The following is a 16,593-nucleotide window of genomic DNA, read 5'->3' as shown; positions in this document are numbered from 1 at the left end:
TGCAACCATTAATCCAGCCCTGCCAGAGCTCCAGGGATCAGGAAACCTCTAAAAACCACTAGAGCCACCCACAGCTCCCAGAGTTTAGGGAACAGGGCCTGGAAATTCCAGAATTCTGTGGATGTAGCAGGCAGAGATGCTGTAATTCCCATAAAAATCGGATTATAGATGCTTCTTCAGGGGTGCATAAAGCAGCCGTGGGAAACTCTCCAATTAAAGTGCCATAAATAGGAATTTATTATTTATATGAAATGGTGAATAATTAATGGTTCCCACTAATAATTCTATGATGTTAAGGTTTTTACAAGGGGTTTAGTATTTTATTACAATTTTAAATATTATTATACCAAAGTAGAAACAGTATTTTATGAGCTCTTACAGTCCCAAAAGTGGATGAGGTCCTGTTTGATGGACAAAAACAACATATGGATTTCTTTCTCTTGAATAACTCCTTGTCCTCAGCAGCCAGAAATAGTAAGGATGGGAATTTAGATCCCTGAATTCAGGCTGGGAAAGGGAAGAGATGGAGAAATTAGGGGTGCAGGGCAATATCAGGCAGGGAGACTGAGACCCGGGGCAGGATTTGCTCCAAATCCTCTGAAATGGGACTTTTGCCATGCAGGAAAATTTGAATTTATTCACTTCCCCAGATCATGATTGGAAGCAAAAAAGAAATTATCCTAAAAACCATTTGACTTCCTTTTCCAGGTGAGAGTTTTCACAGGAAGCTTGGCAGGAAGAGCAGGTTGCTGTCATCCAGCAGAGGTTTCCCTGATGTCTGTGAGGGGTGGGGTGCACCAGGCTCTCCTCCCATTCCCTCCTGGCATTCCTTCCCCCCCTGCCAGCTTTGGGAAGGTTTTGGATCCCCACAGAGCTCCCACTGAATTATTTCAGAGCCACGGGGCTCAGAGCTGAGTCAGCACTCTCCAGCTCTGTGCCCACGGGGCTTTCCATGGATTTGGGTCTTGGGGACATCCCAGGAGAGCATTCCCAGCAGGGTGACCCTGAGGAACCCACCCAGTGCTGAAGGGGGGTTTGTCACTTGTCCTGGTGGAAATGGACACCAGGAGAAGGGAGAGGGACAATCCCAGCCTGATCCCTGGCTGGGATGTCCCCAAGGATGTCCCCAAGCTGAATTTTCATCCAAAGCCAGGGAATTCTGGAGTGTTTGGGTTGGAAGGGCTCAAAGCCCACCCAGTGCCACCCTGCCATGGCAGGGACACCTTCCACTGTCCCAGGCTGCTCCAGCCTGGCCTGGGCACTGCCAGGGATCCAGGGGCAGCCCCAGCTGCTCTGGGCACCCTGGGCTAGCTGAAATCCATTCCCACACCAAACTGGGTGCTGTGCCTTGAAGAACATCCCAAAGCTCAGGGAACACATGGATTAAAACCAGGATGTGGGAGAGAGCACGAGCAGCCCTGTGGGGTCTGCTGGAGGAACCCTGTGGAAGTGATGCTCATTTATAAACCTGAACCCAAACTGCCTCAGTCAGGACCTGCAAGTCACCACAAGCTGAGACAAATACAATATTAGAATATTTTATATCAGTCAGAGTAGCAAAGCTTTAATAATATAATTTTTCCTGTTAGTTTTAGGTAAAAACCTAAATTGTGGCAGAAGGTAGAACCACATCAATGGGGCTGTGTTGTTTCTGGCCAACTTTCCTGTGCTGCCAGATCCTTCTCTATCTTCCTGCCCTGGGCCTCTCTTAAATCTCCACCCAGGAAAGTCCATCCCAGTGAGGCCTGGAGTGAGAACCCATCATTCCCCCTCAGGAACCCCCCCTACATCCATCCTGGGGAAGGGATGGCAGCCCCAGCTGGGATCTCCCTCTGTTCTCATGGAAAATCTGATTTCCCTGAGGGCTCAGAGCTACCTGAGACCACGACCTGGCCATTCCCATGGAGTTCTCTGCTGCTGGGGCCTGACTCTGAGCTCAGCAGCTGCAGCTGATGCAACCCCACCATGACACTTGGTTGTATAATTTTCCTCCCTGTACTCTCCACCAGCCATTTTCCAGTGTAGACAACACCCAGGGCCCAGATTTTCCTCAGGCTTTAACCCCTTCCCTCACAGTGAATGGGAAATGATGAACAAACAGCAGTCAGGCCACGAAATATCTGATTTTTACCAAAATACCTGATGGTGAATGGCTGTGCAGCCTCTGATTTTCCAACATTTTGCAGGCTGGGGACTTCCTGAGCCAGCATTTCCTATGTAATGGCCTCTTATAGATCCACTTCCCATCCCTTTCTGCTCTTCCTTTGTGAACCTTGGATGTTTTTAGCAGCTACAACAGCCCTTGGCAGGCAGCTCTGCAGCTCAGCGTGCCTGAGGAGCCAGGCAAAGCCTTGAGCATTCCAAACCCAAGTCCTGGGCTGGGATGAGTAAATTGTGGATCATCCCTGACAGCTTTTTAACAAGACTGAAAGGCAAGGAATGAAAGATGTGCTGACCCAGCAGGGGAGTTAATGCTCTCACAGGGAGGAAAGGATGGGGTAAAAGATATGGAGGGCTGAAAATCTGTCACATCCTGTGTCATCCTGAGCATCCTCAGAGGGAGCACTCAGCTGCCAGCCAGGCCCTGAGAGCTGGGCTGGCTTTCACTGCAGCAAAGGCTCAAGGCTTCCTCTGCTGAAGGTTAAGTCGAGTTTAACATTTAAACCCAGCCCAAACCATCTCAGAACCTCCTTTGTTTTTTGTTAGAGATGAATGGGACAGGCAGAGGCACTTTGGAATTCCTGAATGTAGAGGGGGTTAGGAAGGAGTTGGATCATTTGATGCCCCTTTCTCCACCTGGATCCCCCACAAACCATCCCAGATTTTCCCTGGAACATCCCATCCCACCCTGGGAATGTGCTCTGCTGCCTGAGGAGCCACCACTCCAGGGCAGGCTGGGACAGCTCCCTGTGCAGGCAGGGACAACATTCCCTGATCCACTGGGAGGAGCCACGTGGCATCCCTGACTCCAGGCCAAACCCCACTGATTTATCCCAGCACGAGTCTGGAAACTGCTTGGAGATGGAATTCCTGGCTCTGGAGCCACATCCTGGGGCTGTCCCAGAGCAGCACAGGGGGATTGTCATGGTTTGAACAGACAGGTGTCTGCTAAAGAGGGCAGGAGCCTCCCCTGAAATGGAAAATGTAAACCCTCTCCCTTTGAATTGTTATAATTTTGAAATTAAGGGGTTCTTAAGTAAAGATGTGGGAATAGGAATAACAGTTCTTTACCAGGAAAATTAAAAATACAAATGCAATAGTACAAAAAAAGAAAACAAACCACTGGCAGAGTCAGAGCAGGAGCTGAACCCCTGTGTGTCAGGGTGGTGGCACAGTCCCATCCCAGGGGGCTCAGGGTGGTGGCACAGTCCCATCCCAGGGGGGCTCAGGGTGGTGGCACAGTCCCATCCCAGGGGGGCTCAGGCTGGTGGCACAGTCCCATCCCAGGGGGGCTCAGCCCTCCTGCAGTGCCAGCTGTGGTTCTGCTGGAGCAGGGATCCTGCACAAGGGGGGAGTTTTCCTCTGCAGCTCCAGGGCTGCTGGAGATGGGCCTGCTCTCCCTCTGGGAATGCAGGGCAGGAGAAAGCTGCTCCTCTGGGAATGCAGTGGGAAAGGCTGCTGGGCTGTTCCCAGGGCAGATTGGATCCAGGTAGGAATGCTTGGCTCCTCCCCTGGGTGGAGCATCTCCCCATGGGATGGTGGAATTTGATCAGCCAGGCAGGGACGCTCGCTGGCCATGGACAGCAGAGATCTCCTGGAGGGAGGATGGGGTGTGGGAGAGATAAAGAAAACTGCCCCATGGACAGAGGATAGCTCTGACAGATGAGGATGGAACACACAGACCCATTTCCAACTGAGACAGGGATGGATGCTCCTGGCCCTGCCCAAGGCATGGATGAGCCCAGGTGAGAGAGCAGGAAAGGTGATCCCTGCTCTGCAGCTCACTGCTGGCAGTGTCCCTGCCCTGGGAGATGACCCCTGAGGTCCCTCCCAACCCAAACCCTTCCATCACCTGTGATTTTGTGGCTCCACACCTGGGCATGGCCACAGCTCCCCTTTGTGCAGGGGGAGTTCAGCATTCCCAGGGGAGAAACTCCAGAACGAATGTTTGGTACGGGGAGTTTTAAAGGTATTGCTCCAGGTATTCAATTAATTTTCAAGTTCTATTAGCAATTCTAACAGCACTCCCCAGATTAATTGTGCTGCTGGAGAATTCAGGGTGTAATATTTCACCTGAGCTGCTCAGGGGAGGGGAGGAGAGGGGCAGAAAATGGAATTGCACCTCAGGACAGCTGGGGCTTGGTTACAGCTACAAAGAGAGACTTTACCCAGGAGAGGCTGCAACCCAGACAGAGAAAAACAGCCAGAGGTTGGCAAATCAATTTTTCCCAAGGTCAGGAACGGGGAGAGTTTGTATCTCTTGAGGCTTGAGCAACACAAAATCCTCCTTAGCACGTCCTTAACACCTCCCCAGCCCTCGTGGCCCCTGCCAGCCTTGCCCCTCAGATCTGTCACCAGCCACTGCTCAATAAATGAATATTTCTGAGGGGCTCATTCCCTTCCTTTTCAGCTTTGAAAGTCACGTGCAATTCGAAGTTATTTGATTTTGGAATTTTTTGGTTGTTATAACATTTTTTATACTGTAGTTCTCCAAAAACCAGAGAAACCACGTGGCCCTGCTTTAGCCCAGCTTACAGGGAGAAAGGAGGGAGAGGGAAATATTATTTCATATGTTCTTTTCAGCTAAACTTCTTGCTGGAAGAGTGCAGCTTCACCTGAACCCACAGGATTCCCTAATCCTTGAGTTTGTACAAGCATGGGGCTTTGAGGTTGTTTCCTTCTCCTCTTCTGCCCCGAGATCCCCTGGAGGGGCTGCCCTGTCCCTTTGTGCTTTGCAGAACCCCCTTTTCCCAGGCTGTGGTGGTGATTCCTCTGTGATCCCCCAAAACCTCGGACAAGGAAAGGAATTAACAACAGATTCAACAAGGAGGAGCAATTTTTGGTTTAAAAAAAAAAATAAATAAATAAAGCTGAGGCAGACAGACCTTGGCTGTTCAGCAGTGAGGGCGTGGCTGCTGGATTGAGGATGTGGAATTTTGTCCAAGCTGAGCCTCTGGAGCTGATGGGTGCAGGTGGACACCACAGTGATGGGTTTTAGGCTCTGCAGGGTTTGTGTTGTGTCAGGTTTCTCCTCCGCTTGTTTTCATGCATTTGGGCTTTACCTGAGCAAGCAAAACAAATGAAATTTCACCTTCACCCTCACAAACTTCCCATTTTTATCCCAGAGCATAGGAATTGTTTTATCCTAGACTGACCAGGAGAGGCTGACAGATGTGATCCCTAGTAAAGATCATGGAATCCTGGAATGGCTTGGGTTGGAAAAAACCTTCAAAACCACTTTGTTCCAACTCTCTGCCATGGGCAGGGACACCTCCCACTAGCCCAGGTTGCTCAGAATACACAAAATGGCTCAGAAAATGTATTTATTTTAAATTTTATTAACTTGCTGCTTGTGGGTGCCAAGAGGGAGGGGCCCATCCCATCCCTGCTGGCCAGTGTTGCAATCCACGAATTGCTCCACACAGACCAAAGTATGGAGGGGGCAGAAAACACAACCCCAGCCTTGAGTTCAAGCTGTTCCTGCTGCCAGCAGGGAGCTGCTCACGTCAGGTCAGCTCATTTTTGGTTTGCTGCTTGTAAATCTGCCGGGGCTTTTCTGGGGAAGTTCTGGGTCACAGATGTACCTTGTCTGCTCAGTGCCATGAAATCTCAGGGGTTACATAAACAACAGCACATGACAAGGTAGGGCTGGACCAGACGTCTGCTGCCCCAGAGGAAATTTCAGCCAGGAAATTCAGCCAGGTGCCAGTGATACCTCAAGGTTGCTACACAAGTGACTGGAATCAGAGCATCCCAGAATCATTTGGCTTGGGAGGGAACCTAGAGTTCATCCAGGCCCACCCCTTGCCATGGCAGGGACACCTTCCTCCATCCCAGGTGGCTGCAAGCTCAGTCCAGCCTGGCCTTGTTTATTGATGTCTGCTTTGAAACAAAGCTGGGCTAATTTTTGAGCAGAGAACTTTCCTTTCTGCAGGAGATCAAAGGCATGCTTGTGCCTGTTTGCTAGGGCTTCCTTTTGCCTTTAGTTTTCCTTAAATTACAAAGAAATCCACTTAGAAGAGTTTAATAGAGCTCATTTCCTTTGGAGCATCCCTGGGTTCCTCTGTTCCGTGCAAAATGAAATTAGGATGTACAAGGCCTGGCTGAAAACTGCATCTGAGCAAGGCACAGCTCATCACTCGCTCAGGGCCACGCTCTGCTTGGTCCCGAGCCTGTTTTCCTGGGAACAGCTAAAAATAGATGGGTGACAACAACAAAAACGGCTTTAGCAGTCGGTGGCACTGCTGGGAGCCAGAGCAGCGGCACACGCCAGGTTTGGGATGCTGGCCCATCATCCCACCGGGATCAGCTGCTGGGGTCCCTCTGGATCCCCGCCACGCCCAGCCGGGCGTTCCAGCGGCCCAGGGATGCTCCTCAGGATTTTGGGGCTCGGTGCAGAAGCGCTGTGCCACCCCTCCTCCCGCGGGCTGCAGAGCGGGCAGTGCCAGCCCCGGAGGCGGTGACCTTGGCAGGACCGCGCCTTCCCGTGCCGTGCCACCGACATCTCGGTGTCGCTCACCGCTGCCAGAGCCTCTCCCGGCCGTGCACGCAGCCCCGGGGCGGCGGGAGGAGAGGGATCCCTGGCAGAAGGCAGGGCCAGGAGAAGGAAATGGTGCGGAGGCAGCACTTTGGGCTGGCAGCAGCCGGCGCTGGGCTCGCAGCACCGGGATGCTCCCGCCGCCGCCGCGTCCTCCCCGCCCGCTTCCGGCGGCTGCGGGGGGGCGGCCGCGCTGCGGGCCCGCCCTTCCCCTCCCCTCGGGGCGGCCGGAGCGCTCGCCGTGCCCTCCCTCCGTCCCTCCATCCCTCCTTCCTCCCTCCCTCCCGCCCGCGGCGCCGGAGCCGCTCGCCCGCCCGGCTCGCCCATGAGCCTGCTCGGGAGCTACCGGAAAAAGCCCGGCAGTGACGGCTATGAATCCTTGCAGCTCGTGGACAGCGGCGCTGAGCGCGGCGGGGCCGGCGCGGGGCCGGGCCGGAGCCCCGGGCGGCAGCAGCAGCAGCCGCAGCCCCGCGCCGACGGCGGCGGCAGCACCATGGACAGCTCAGGTACGGCGGGGCGGGGGCGGCCGCTCGCCGGGAGGGCTCGGGGGCCGCGGGGACAATAGCGGCCCTTTGTCCGGGCGCGCCGGGATGGAGGGAGGCAGCGCCGCAGACCGCTCGGGGCTGGCTCCTGATCCCCCCGCTCCGGGAGATGAAGCGTGCGAAGCATGAGGGAAAATGGATGGAGCGCTCTGGGATCTTTCCCCCTCCCCACCGCGGGCTGGATGCTCAGAATTGTCCTGAGGTTTTTGGTTTTTTTCCTCCCCCCACCCCGCTAAAAGGCACTCATCAAAGTGAGTTGGATTAATTCTGGATGATGTGCAGCGTGCACCATTTTTTTTAATCACGGAGTAAGGGAGCAGATGGTCTTTATGGCTGGTAATGGGATAGACAGCTCTTCACCTCGAAAGGTTCGAATTTGCCTGGCTAACCAGGAGTGGGGACAGTGGCCGTGCTTTGAAGGGACCCCTCTGGTTCTGGTTCCTTACCTGTGCCCACCTCCAGGAGCATCCACAGCCTTTGCAGGAACTTGTGGAGCTGAGAGGGGTGCAGGGAAACACCCTGGGTGTTTGGGAGGGACCACACTCATGGCCACCCTCAACAGGGTGGTCTTGCAGCATGGAATCACAGAGTCATGGAATGGTTTGGGTTTGAAGGACCTGAAATCTCATCCCATTCCAAACCTCTGCCATGGCAGGGACACCTCCCACTAGCCCAGGGTACTCCAGCCTGGCCTTGGGCACTGCCAGGGATCCAGGGGCAGCCACAGCTGCTCTGGGCACCCTGTGCCAGGGCCTGCCCACCATCACAGGGAATAATCCCTTCTGTAAATCTGACCCAAATTTCCCCTCTTTCAGTTTGAACCTTTTACTGCTTGGCCCATCACTGTAATTCCCAAGGAAAACACCTGCAGTGTTCCAGGAAGGACAGGGCTGGGCCAGAGGCATCCCACAAGCACTTCAGATACAGCATCTGTTTTTAACCTGGTAACCCCTTTTTGAGGGAAAAAACCCTAATGGGCCATGGCTGGGCTTGGGCAGGGAGAGCCTTATCCTTGATTTTTACCCCCCATTTTTTCTGATGTAACAAGAATCATAGAATCCCAGAATGGTTTGGGTTAAAGGGACCTTAAAGTGCCACCCCTGCCATGGGCAGGGACACCTCCCACTGTCCCAGGTTGCTCCCACCTCCTTGAACACTTTCAGTCATGTTTTCCTCTTCCCCTTTGCCATCTGAATTTGCTTCCAAGTCTTCTTTTAGGCTGGTGTTTGTTTTTCTCTAACTTACTCTACTCCCAAACTTCAGAAACGTCTCTGAATTTGCTGCTACAACATCTCTGCTGCAATTGCTCATAATCACAGGCTGTGCCAGCAGCTCCTTACTCACAGTGGGCTGCTGTGTTAGAGTGATTTGGGTCCTGGCAGCTGCTGGGATGGTGAGATGCTGCAGGCAGGTTAATGTCTATCATCAAGGCCATTGCCTGGATGAATTTCCTGCCAGGCCAGGGAGCAGAGGCAGAGGGGTGGTGGGAGGTGGTGGTGCCTCCCAGGTAGGTGTGGGGCTCCTCTCCAGCCTCATCCTGGGCTATCATTTGAGTGCAGCTCAGTTTGGTTCTCTGGTTTTGCTGAGCAAAAAAAACAAAAACAAAAACAAAATCCCCAAAAAACCCCTGCTCATGGGCAGCCAGACAATGCCTTTATTTACAGGTTTTCTGCAATATTCAGCCATTTCCACTCTGCAGCTCCTCTGATTCTAGCCCAGAGCATTAAATTGTATTAATGGCCTCTACCAGTTTCCAGGATGTTCTTCCCAAACACATGGGCTGGATCAAGGGCTGGCTCTGGGATTTGGGAGCTGAATTTAAGGGATCTGTCTCAGCCAGAGTTTTCTCCTTTCAGTTCACTCTCTCTGCCTCAATTTTATAGGTGCTTTGAACAACACACCTGGCACTTGAGCAGCAAAAAACCTCGGGTCTTAATGTGGCCCTTGAATTCTATTTATAAGATATTTTCTTAATAACCTCTTTATTTAATAAGGACTATTTGGTGGTTGTTCCAAAACAAAATTTTAAAATTTTCTGTGTTGCTTGTGATGCTCTGTTCCAAATCCAAACTCCACACTTGTATCTCTCTTGTTCATCTGAGCACTCCAGGCTGATAAATTCCTAATTTTGCCCAGCTCACTGCAAAGCCATTTTTCTTTGCCAACTATGAAATTACAGCAGCTTAAAGAACCAAATCCACCCCTCAGGTGTGCTTGTGATTCCGAGTGATTTGGTGATTGAAGTTGCTCCTGAACTGGGGGATATGATTTATCTTTCACACAGGCTGCAGATGGATAATTGGGGACAAGGATTAGGGAGCAGTGTAAGACACAGACAGGAAAATGAGGTGCCTGGGATTTTGGCTTAATAGGAGCAAGGAAAAAACACCACCCACCTTCTGTGCACTTTTTTTTTAGTAGAGAAGATATTGGTATTATAAATATTTCAGACTCCTCCCAATGATGCCAAAGTTGAAACTCCCAAGGTGGGCACTGGTTGAGAATAATTCACTTGGGAAAAGAGATCTGAATTCCTCAGGAAGGAGAAAGGTGGGGTAAAATCCATCTCAGGGAAAAGACTGTGCTGCTGGGTTTTGGTGGGACAGAGGATCTCTGGTCTGTGGAATTCAGCGTCAGACCCTGAAGGTGAAATCCTTGAGGTGCCCTGGCCATAGCCAAGCTTGTTATGTCCTTTTTTCTTTTTTTCCCTGATTTTCAGTGATGGTTTCCTGTGGGGCAGAGCAGCTGCTGTTTGCAGTGGAGGAGGGGAACAGTCTGGGTGGAGAACCCAGTGCCACCAGTGATGGGGGACACTGGGACACTGGTTTGTCTGGCAGGGTGATTGCTTGGGGAGCTGAGCAGACAACCATGGAATCATTAGGTCTGGAAAAGTTCTCTCAGGTCATCCAATCCAACCATGCCAAGGCCAGCACTACCCCATGTCCCCAAGTGCCACATCCACATGGATTTTAAATCCCTCCAGGGATGGGCACTCCTGGGCAGCTGTGCCAGGGCTGGAGAACCCTTTCTGTGTAGAATTTTCCCAGTATTCACCCTGAGCTCCCCTGGCCCAGCCTGGGGCCGTTCCCTCTGCTCCTGTCCCTGTTGCCTGGAGCACAGCCCGACCCCCCGGCTGTCCCCTCCTGGCAGGAGCTGTGCAGAGCCACAAGGGCCCCCCGAGCCTCCTTTGCTCCAGGCTGAGCCCCTGCCCAGCTCCCTCAGCCTCTCCTCATTCTCCAGACCCTTCCCAGCCCTTTTCTTTCCCTGGACATGCTCAAGCCCCTCCATGTCCTTGTCCTGAGGGGCCTAAAAGTGCCCCCAGGACAGGGGACAGGGACAGGCACTGCCCTGCTCCTGCTGCCACAGCTCTGCTGCAGCTAAAGACCATTTCCAGTGAAGTTTAAAAGCCAAACAATCAAACCTTTCTCTTCTTTCCCCTCATATTGGATGTCTTCTGCACCTGGGCACAGGAAATGCCCTTTGCTCTGTGGAATATTTGTGTGTGGGTCACCAGTGAGCAATTCCACATGTTGGATGGGTGAGGATTTGTGCTGGAGGCAAAGCACTGGCACTTCTGGGGCAAAGTGCTGCTGCTTTCACTAACAGGGCTGTGTTTGCTGTCTCCAACTCCCCTGAGCTGAGGAACTGGGCTCCTGTTTGGTTTTTCTATTAATTTCCTTAGACTAATGCAAACTACTGGATCTTCAAGCATCCTCTCCTAATGCAGATTTGCAGCCTCATAAACACCTTCTGCAAGGAAAATAATCAGTGGCTGCAGCTTTGCTCCAACTCCCAAGTGCTTCTGATTATTGGCTCGATATTTTTTTTTGGGCTGGTGTTGCTCAGAGGGAAAAGAAGCAAAAGCCAGGAAGCAGAAGCAGAGGGATGCTGCTGGAAGGCAGGAGCTCCTCGTGGATGGCAGGGAGCTGGCACAGAGGGGTCAGCTGAGTCCTGAACAGAATCCTGGAATGGTTTGGGATGGAAAGGACCTTAAAGCTCATCCAGTGCCACCCCTGCCATAGCAGGGACACCTCCCACTGTCCCAGGCTGCTGCAGCCCCATCCAACCTTGTCTTGGACACTTCCAACTTCTCTGGGCACCCTGTGCCAGGGCCTGCCCACCCTGCCAGGAACAATTCCCAATTCCCAATCTCCCATCCATCCCTGCCCTCTGGCAGTGGGAGCCATTCCCTGGGTCCTGTCCCTCAGGCCTTGTCCCCAGTCCCTCTCCAGCTCTCCTGGAGCCCCTTCAGGCCCTGCCAGGGGCTCTGAGCTCTCCCTGGATCCTTCTCCTCTCCAGGTGAGCACCTCAGCTCTCCCAGCCTGGCTCCAGAGGGGCTCCAGCCCTGCAGCAGCCCCGGGGGCTCCTCTGGACCATCCCAAGCACAGGGATGGGAGATCTGTGTGCTGGGAAAGTCTGTGGAATGCTGCAGGATCACAGCACACGACTCCAGTGGGGTCTCTGCACTCCTGTTGTTCCTCCAAAGTCCCCCCAGCTTGGGATGGAGGTTTGGAAATGGATGAGGGGAGGTTCAAAGAGGGACCTGAGCTGAACCTCACAGGACACAAAACACCACGAGTTAAAAATCCAGATTCCAAGAAAGGCATCCACCCAGAGCTGCTTCAGTCTCTTCCTTTTTAAGTTGCTGCAAGTGCTCTCAAGATGAGAACCAGGCAGAATTTTGAAGAAGCCAATTTATTTGGGTTTTTGCTGTGGCATTCAATTCTGCTTTCTTAGCAGCTGGCTGAGCATTGAAAGAAGAGGTTCTAGGAAATAAGATGCAAAAGTAACAGCAAAGATAGATGCTATGAAAGGAAAAAACCCTTTCTGTGCTGTTCTGTGGTGTTTATAATCTAGATAAGATAGAAAAGAGCTTTTAAAGAGTTGGGGCATGGACTTGCTTGTGCTCTGTGCTTCCTCAGCCAGAGTAACCATGAAGAAAAAGCCTCTGAGAGAAACTGCAAGCGGTGAAATTGAGATTTCTTGAGCTGTTTTACACTTGCAAACATAATGTCTTGTGCTCTGGTGATTCCTTGTCTGTGAGTCAGAAGAGAGACGTCTCCATGTCACTGGCACGGGGACAAAGGCCTGGCCTGACAATGTTGTCCTGTGTTCCCCCCTCGCTGCGTTTTCCAGCGGGGAGGTTCTGTTTAATGGCTCCTTTGTTTGCCTGGTGTGTTTTGGACACTTGAAGGATGGGGTGTTGGCAGGAGCCTTGTCTTTTCTCGGTTGTTTTGACAGGGGGGGAGAAGCAGAGAGAATGTCCATCCTCTCCAAGGACAGATGTCGCGCTCCGGCCTGGTGGCTCGCTGTCGGGCCTCGCTGAAGATGAGTTTCATGAGGGGAAATTTTTAACAAATTAAACAAATCTAGCAAGCACTGGGTGGTAACCCCCTCTCCCCTCTCAATATTACTATTCTGCTAAAAAAACACAGAGTAAAACCCCCTCTTAGTGGAAATCCTCCACGGTTTTGGTGCAAGCTGCACTCCTCAGTTTCCATTTCTCGAGCAAAGCAGGAGGAGCAAACCTTAATTCTTCAGCTTTCCACGAAGTTTGCATTTAAGCAGCCTCAAACGAACCTTTGGATAAAAAGCTTTGGGCTCATGCAATGTCAGTTCTGGAATTTTATCCCAGCAAAGCACAAAAAGAGGTTCTTGAGTTCTCTACCCTGAAGTTTACTGCCAGAGGCTCTGAGTGCTTCCCACAGGAGGTTGGGGACCCTTTGTTGTGCCCAACAGAAACACAGAATTATGGAATTGCTCAGGGTGGAAAAGCCCTCTCAGACCACCTTTTAAATGGTCTTTTAACTCCTGCCAGGGATGTCTCCTGCCAGGGCTGGGCAACACTTTTGGGGCAGAAATTTTCCCAGTATCCAACCTAAACCTCCCCTGTTCTGAGGCATTTTCCATCCCCTCCGGGCGAAAGGCCTGGATGGGGCAGCCCCAGTGAACTGGAAACTGCAGTAAAAAACCCAAACAACCTCATAAGCAACAGCTCCCTGCTCAGCTGAACTAATTATTGAAGATATCTTGGTGCTGGGGATGCTTCTGTGCCTCAAGATTGTCTGCTTAGGAGAGAAATATTCTGGTTTTACCCTTGGATGAGGGTCTGGAGGGACAGGAGAAGAGGGAATATCTGGGAAATCCCAGAGGGAAGGGTTGGATGGATATTGGGAAGGAATTCCTGGCTGGGAGGGTGGGCAGGCCCTGGCACAGGGTGCTCAGAGAAGCTGCCCCTGGATCCCTGGCAGTGTCCCAGGATGGAGTTTGGAGCAGTCTGGGACAGTGGACGTGTCAGGATGAGTGAAACCTGGGCTTGGGGGTCTCAGCACTGGTTTTATCAAATGAGCAGAGCCTCTTCTGCTCTGCACATGCTTTGCTGCTTATTTTTATGGAATAACACTTCAAGTGTGCTCAGCCTCATAGGGAACCTCACTCTACCAGGAATCTGGGACAGTGGAGGAGGAGGAGGAGACAGATGGGACTGGTAGCAAAAAATTAGGTAAAAAATAATCAGTGTTTGGGGTCTGTGTGACCCAAAAGTTCTGAGGAACTTCCCAAGGAATTTCTGCAGGTTTTCCCTGTGAATGCCCCTTTATCACTGTTTTAGTTGCCTCTGCTGGGGGTGATTTCTCTCCCAAACCATCACCCAGTGACTGTTGAAAAGCTGATGCAATTCTGACAATGGGGCTGTGTCTGATCCAAGATGGGATGCAAGTGCCCATAACAGCATCCATGGTTTAGTCTTGGCTTAAATGTGGTAAAGCTCAGCTGTCCAGATGAAGGATGTGTGCTGGAAGGAAGGCTTGGGTTTCAAGATGTGATTTCGTGCCCTTAAAACACAGTTAGAACCAGAGAGTCACAGATGGTTTGGGCTGGGAGGGATTTTGAAGCCCACCTCAATCCAAGCCCACATTCCACCATCCCAGGTTGTTCCAAGCCCAGCTGGCAGGCGAAGCCCTCAGATCTCTGATATTGATTTTGATACTATCTCAGCTATTGATTATCTCTGGGTGCAGAGCAGCCACTGCCCAGAGATTTGCTTTTAGCAGCTCCTGCCACCCTTCCCTGAGCAGGGAAGGTGAAATTCCCCATTGCAGTCCTCTGAAAGATGGACAGTCGGGAACAGCAGGAGCTGGGGATGCTGAGGGTACCCAGGGGTGTGGATTCTCTGCTCTGCACCCAACACCCCTCCAGCCATGGGAAACCCTTTAAAGGATGCTCCAGCCCTGCTGTAGCAGGAATTTCTGCTCCAGGGCTGCTCCTCCTCCCCTGCAGACCCTCCCAGGAGTGGAAACCATGTCAGTGTGATGCTGGAGTTGTAGCAGCCTGGCTTTGCTCCCTGCAGGCTGGTGGGAAAGCACGTCCCACACGAGGCAGGCTTTGCTGGGAGAGCTGGCTGGGGGAGGAACGTGAGCTCTGCTGGCTGCTGGGGGGGGAGAGACACAAAAAGCAGCTTTTTTTTTTGCTGAGTGTTCCTTAAAAACAATCCAGGCTTTGTTGCTGAAGCCACAACAACAGTGGCTTGACTCCTTTCAGCGCAGGGAACTTTAAAGGGCTGTTTCTGCCCAGGCACAGGGCAGCCTTCACCTTTATCTTAGGGGATAAACCAAGCAAAAACCTTTTCTTTCCCCCAGAAAATACCTTGTGGGGAGAGAGAAGGCTGCAACAAGCAGAAAGAAAATCTAGAAATGGAGAATTTGGGACACAAACACAGGAACAAACACATTTTTTCCCATTGTAGTGCCAGGCTCTTGTGGTACCATTGGAAGAGAATTCACAGGAGATTTAAAATTCCCAAACCTCTTTTTTTGGGAAGGGGCGAGATGAGGCTTTAATGCTTTTCTATGTGGAATGGGGAGCTGGAATGAGATGGTCTTTCAGATCCCAAACCATTCTGTGATCCCATGATGAGGAACAGGGAATATTTAGATCCTTCCTCACTCCAACTCTAACAAAAGCACAGGCAGCAGCTCCCTGAGCAAAAATAACCCCCCTCGTTTGACACTGAGGATATTGTGACACAAAATCTGGGCAGGCTGAGGGAGACCTGCTTCCTTTCCTATGGTTTCATGTCTGCTTTTTGTCTGCCCTTTCCAGGTAAAAAGGGTCTGTTCACTCCTGATAGGTGACCTGGGAAAGGCAGCACTTCTCTGCTGAGCCTCAATTTCCAGGCATTTTCCTTGCACCTCCCCTCTCCGAGGCTCAGAGTTGCTTCATCAGCACAAATACTCAGACTGACAGAGTCTGAAATGCCTGGGAAATGTTGGCTGGCTCCCCCTGGGCTCTCAGGAGAGCTGGAATTCAGGCCTGTGCTTGGCGGGGGGGGTTCCTGCCTTGTCTGGGGGGCTGTTCAGGGACTTCCCCAGGCAGACAGGATCTCCAGCAGTGCAGATTTTGCAGGGAAAGATTCCAAATCTGGAATTCCAGCAGCGAGAACCTCCCTCAGCTGGTGGCAGGGTGTGACCCTCTGCTGCTGGTCACGGTGGGGCACCTCTGGCTGCAGGTGCCAAAATGTCCCCATCACTCCAGGTCACACCTGTTCCACTCTCCCATTTCTGCCTCCAAACCCCCACACTGAAAGCAGGATTGGCCTGAAAGTGTTTGGGTTTTGAGAATAAGCACAAACACTGCTCGTGGCACTGCAGGGGACAGCAGGAGGGGGTATTTCCCTTCTGGATTTGTGGTTTCTTTCCCTTTCCCTGGGTAGGAATGAGTTTCCTGGCCTGGCTAATCTGGACATGGATGATTTCGCCACCCTCAGCTACTCCAGTACTGAGCACATCCCTCTGAGCTCCCCTGGATCCCTGTTCTCTTCCAAAACTCTCTCTGCCTTGGGAGGAGAAGTTCTCCTGCACATCCACCTCCTAATCCTCTGTAAAATTAGCGCCTAAGTGCTTTAATTAAGATTTCTACACTCTCCAGCTCCCATCCCGTCCAACACCAGGCTGGTGCTGTCAGCAGGGGCTCCCTCAGCTGAACTCTCACTGCTGAGGGTGGGCCATGGCAGGAAGGCTCCCACCTGACATAGTTCAGTCTTGGAAGGAGGTTGTTGCTCTGTTTGGTGTTTCCTCATCATTCTCACAGCTCCTGAAAGGTGCCTGTGCTCAGCTGGGGCTGGGCTCTGTCTCCAGGCAGCACTGACACAACCAGAGCACACAGCCTCGAGCTGCACCAAGGGAAATACAGGTTGGATAGCAGGGAAAAGCTTTTTACAGAAAGGGTGAGAAAGTTCTGGAATGGTGTTTAAAAAAATATTGGATGTGGCACTTGGTGCCATGGGATAGTTGAGCTGTTAGGGCTGGGTTGGACTCGATGATCTTGAAGGCCTCTTCCAACTCAGGGACTCTGAGA

The 16,593-nt window shown here is 52.0% G+C and overlaps 1 protein-coding gene across 2 annotated transcripts in view; it reads left to right on the top strand.

Moving 5' to 3' along the window:
• Positions 1 to 16,593, top strand: part of DNAJC6 (DnaJ heat shock protein family (Hsp40) member C6) — a 41,457-nt gene that overhangs the window by 1,776 nt on the left and 23,088 nt on the right. Inside the window, exon 1 of one of the 2 annotated variants that reach the window (XM_059853597.1) lies at positions 7,023 to 7,203. The exons of the other annotated variant lie outside the window; for it this stretch is intronic. Within the exon in view, the coding sequence (XP_059709580.1) occupies positions 7,023 to 7,203 (181 nt within the window). Of the gene's footprint in view, positions 1 to 7,022; positions 7,204 to 16,593 lie in introns of those variants that run through there. 2 annotated transcript variants of the gene reach the window in all.

The sequence above is a fragment of the Haemorhous mexicanus genome, chromosome 9, assembly GCF_027477595.1.
Source record: "Haemorhous mexicanus isolate bHaeMex1 chromosome 9, bHaeMex1.pri, whole genome shotgun sequence".
In the NCBI taxonomy this organism is placed as follows: Eukaryota; Metazoa; Chordata; class Aves; order Passeriformes; family Fringillidae; genus Haemorhous; species Haemorhous mexicanus.
This window is presented reverse-complemented; position numbering and strand designations above follow the sequence as displayed.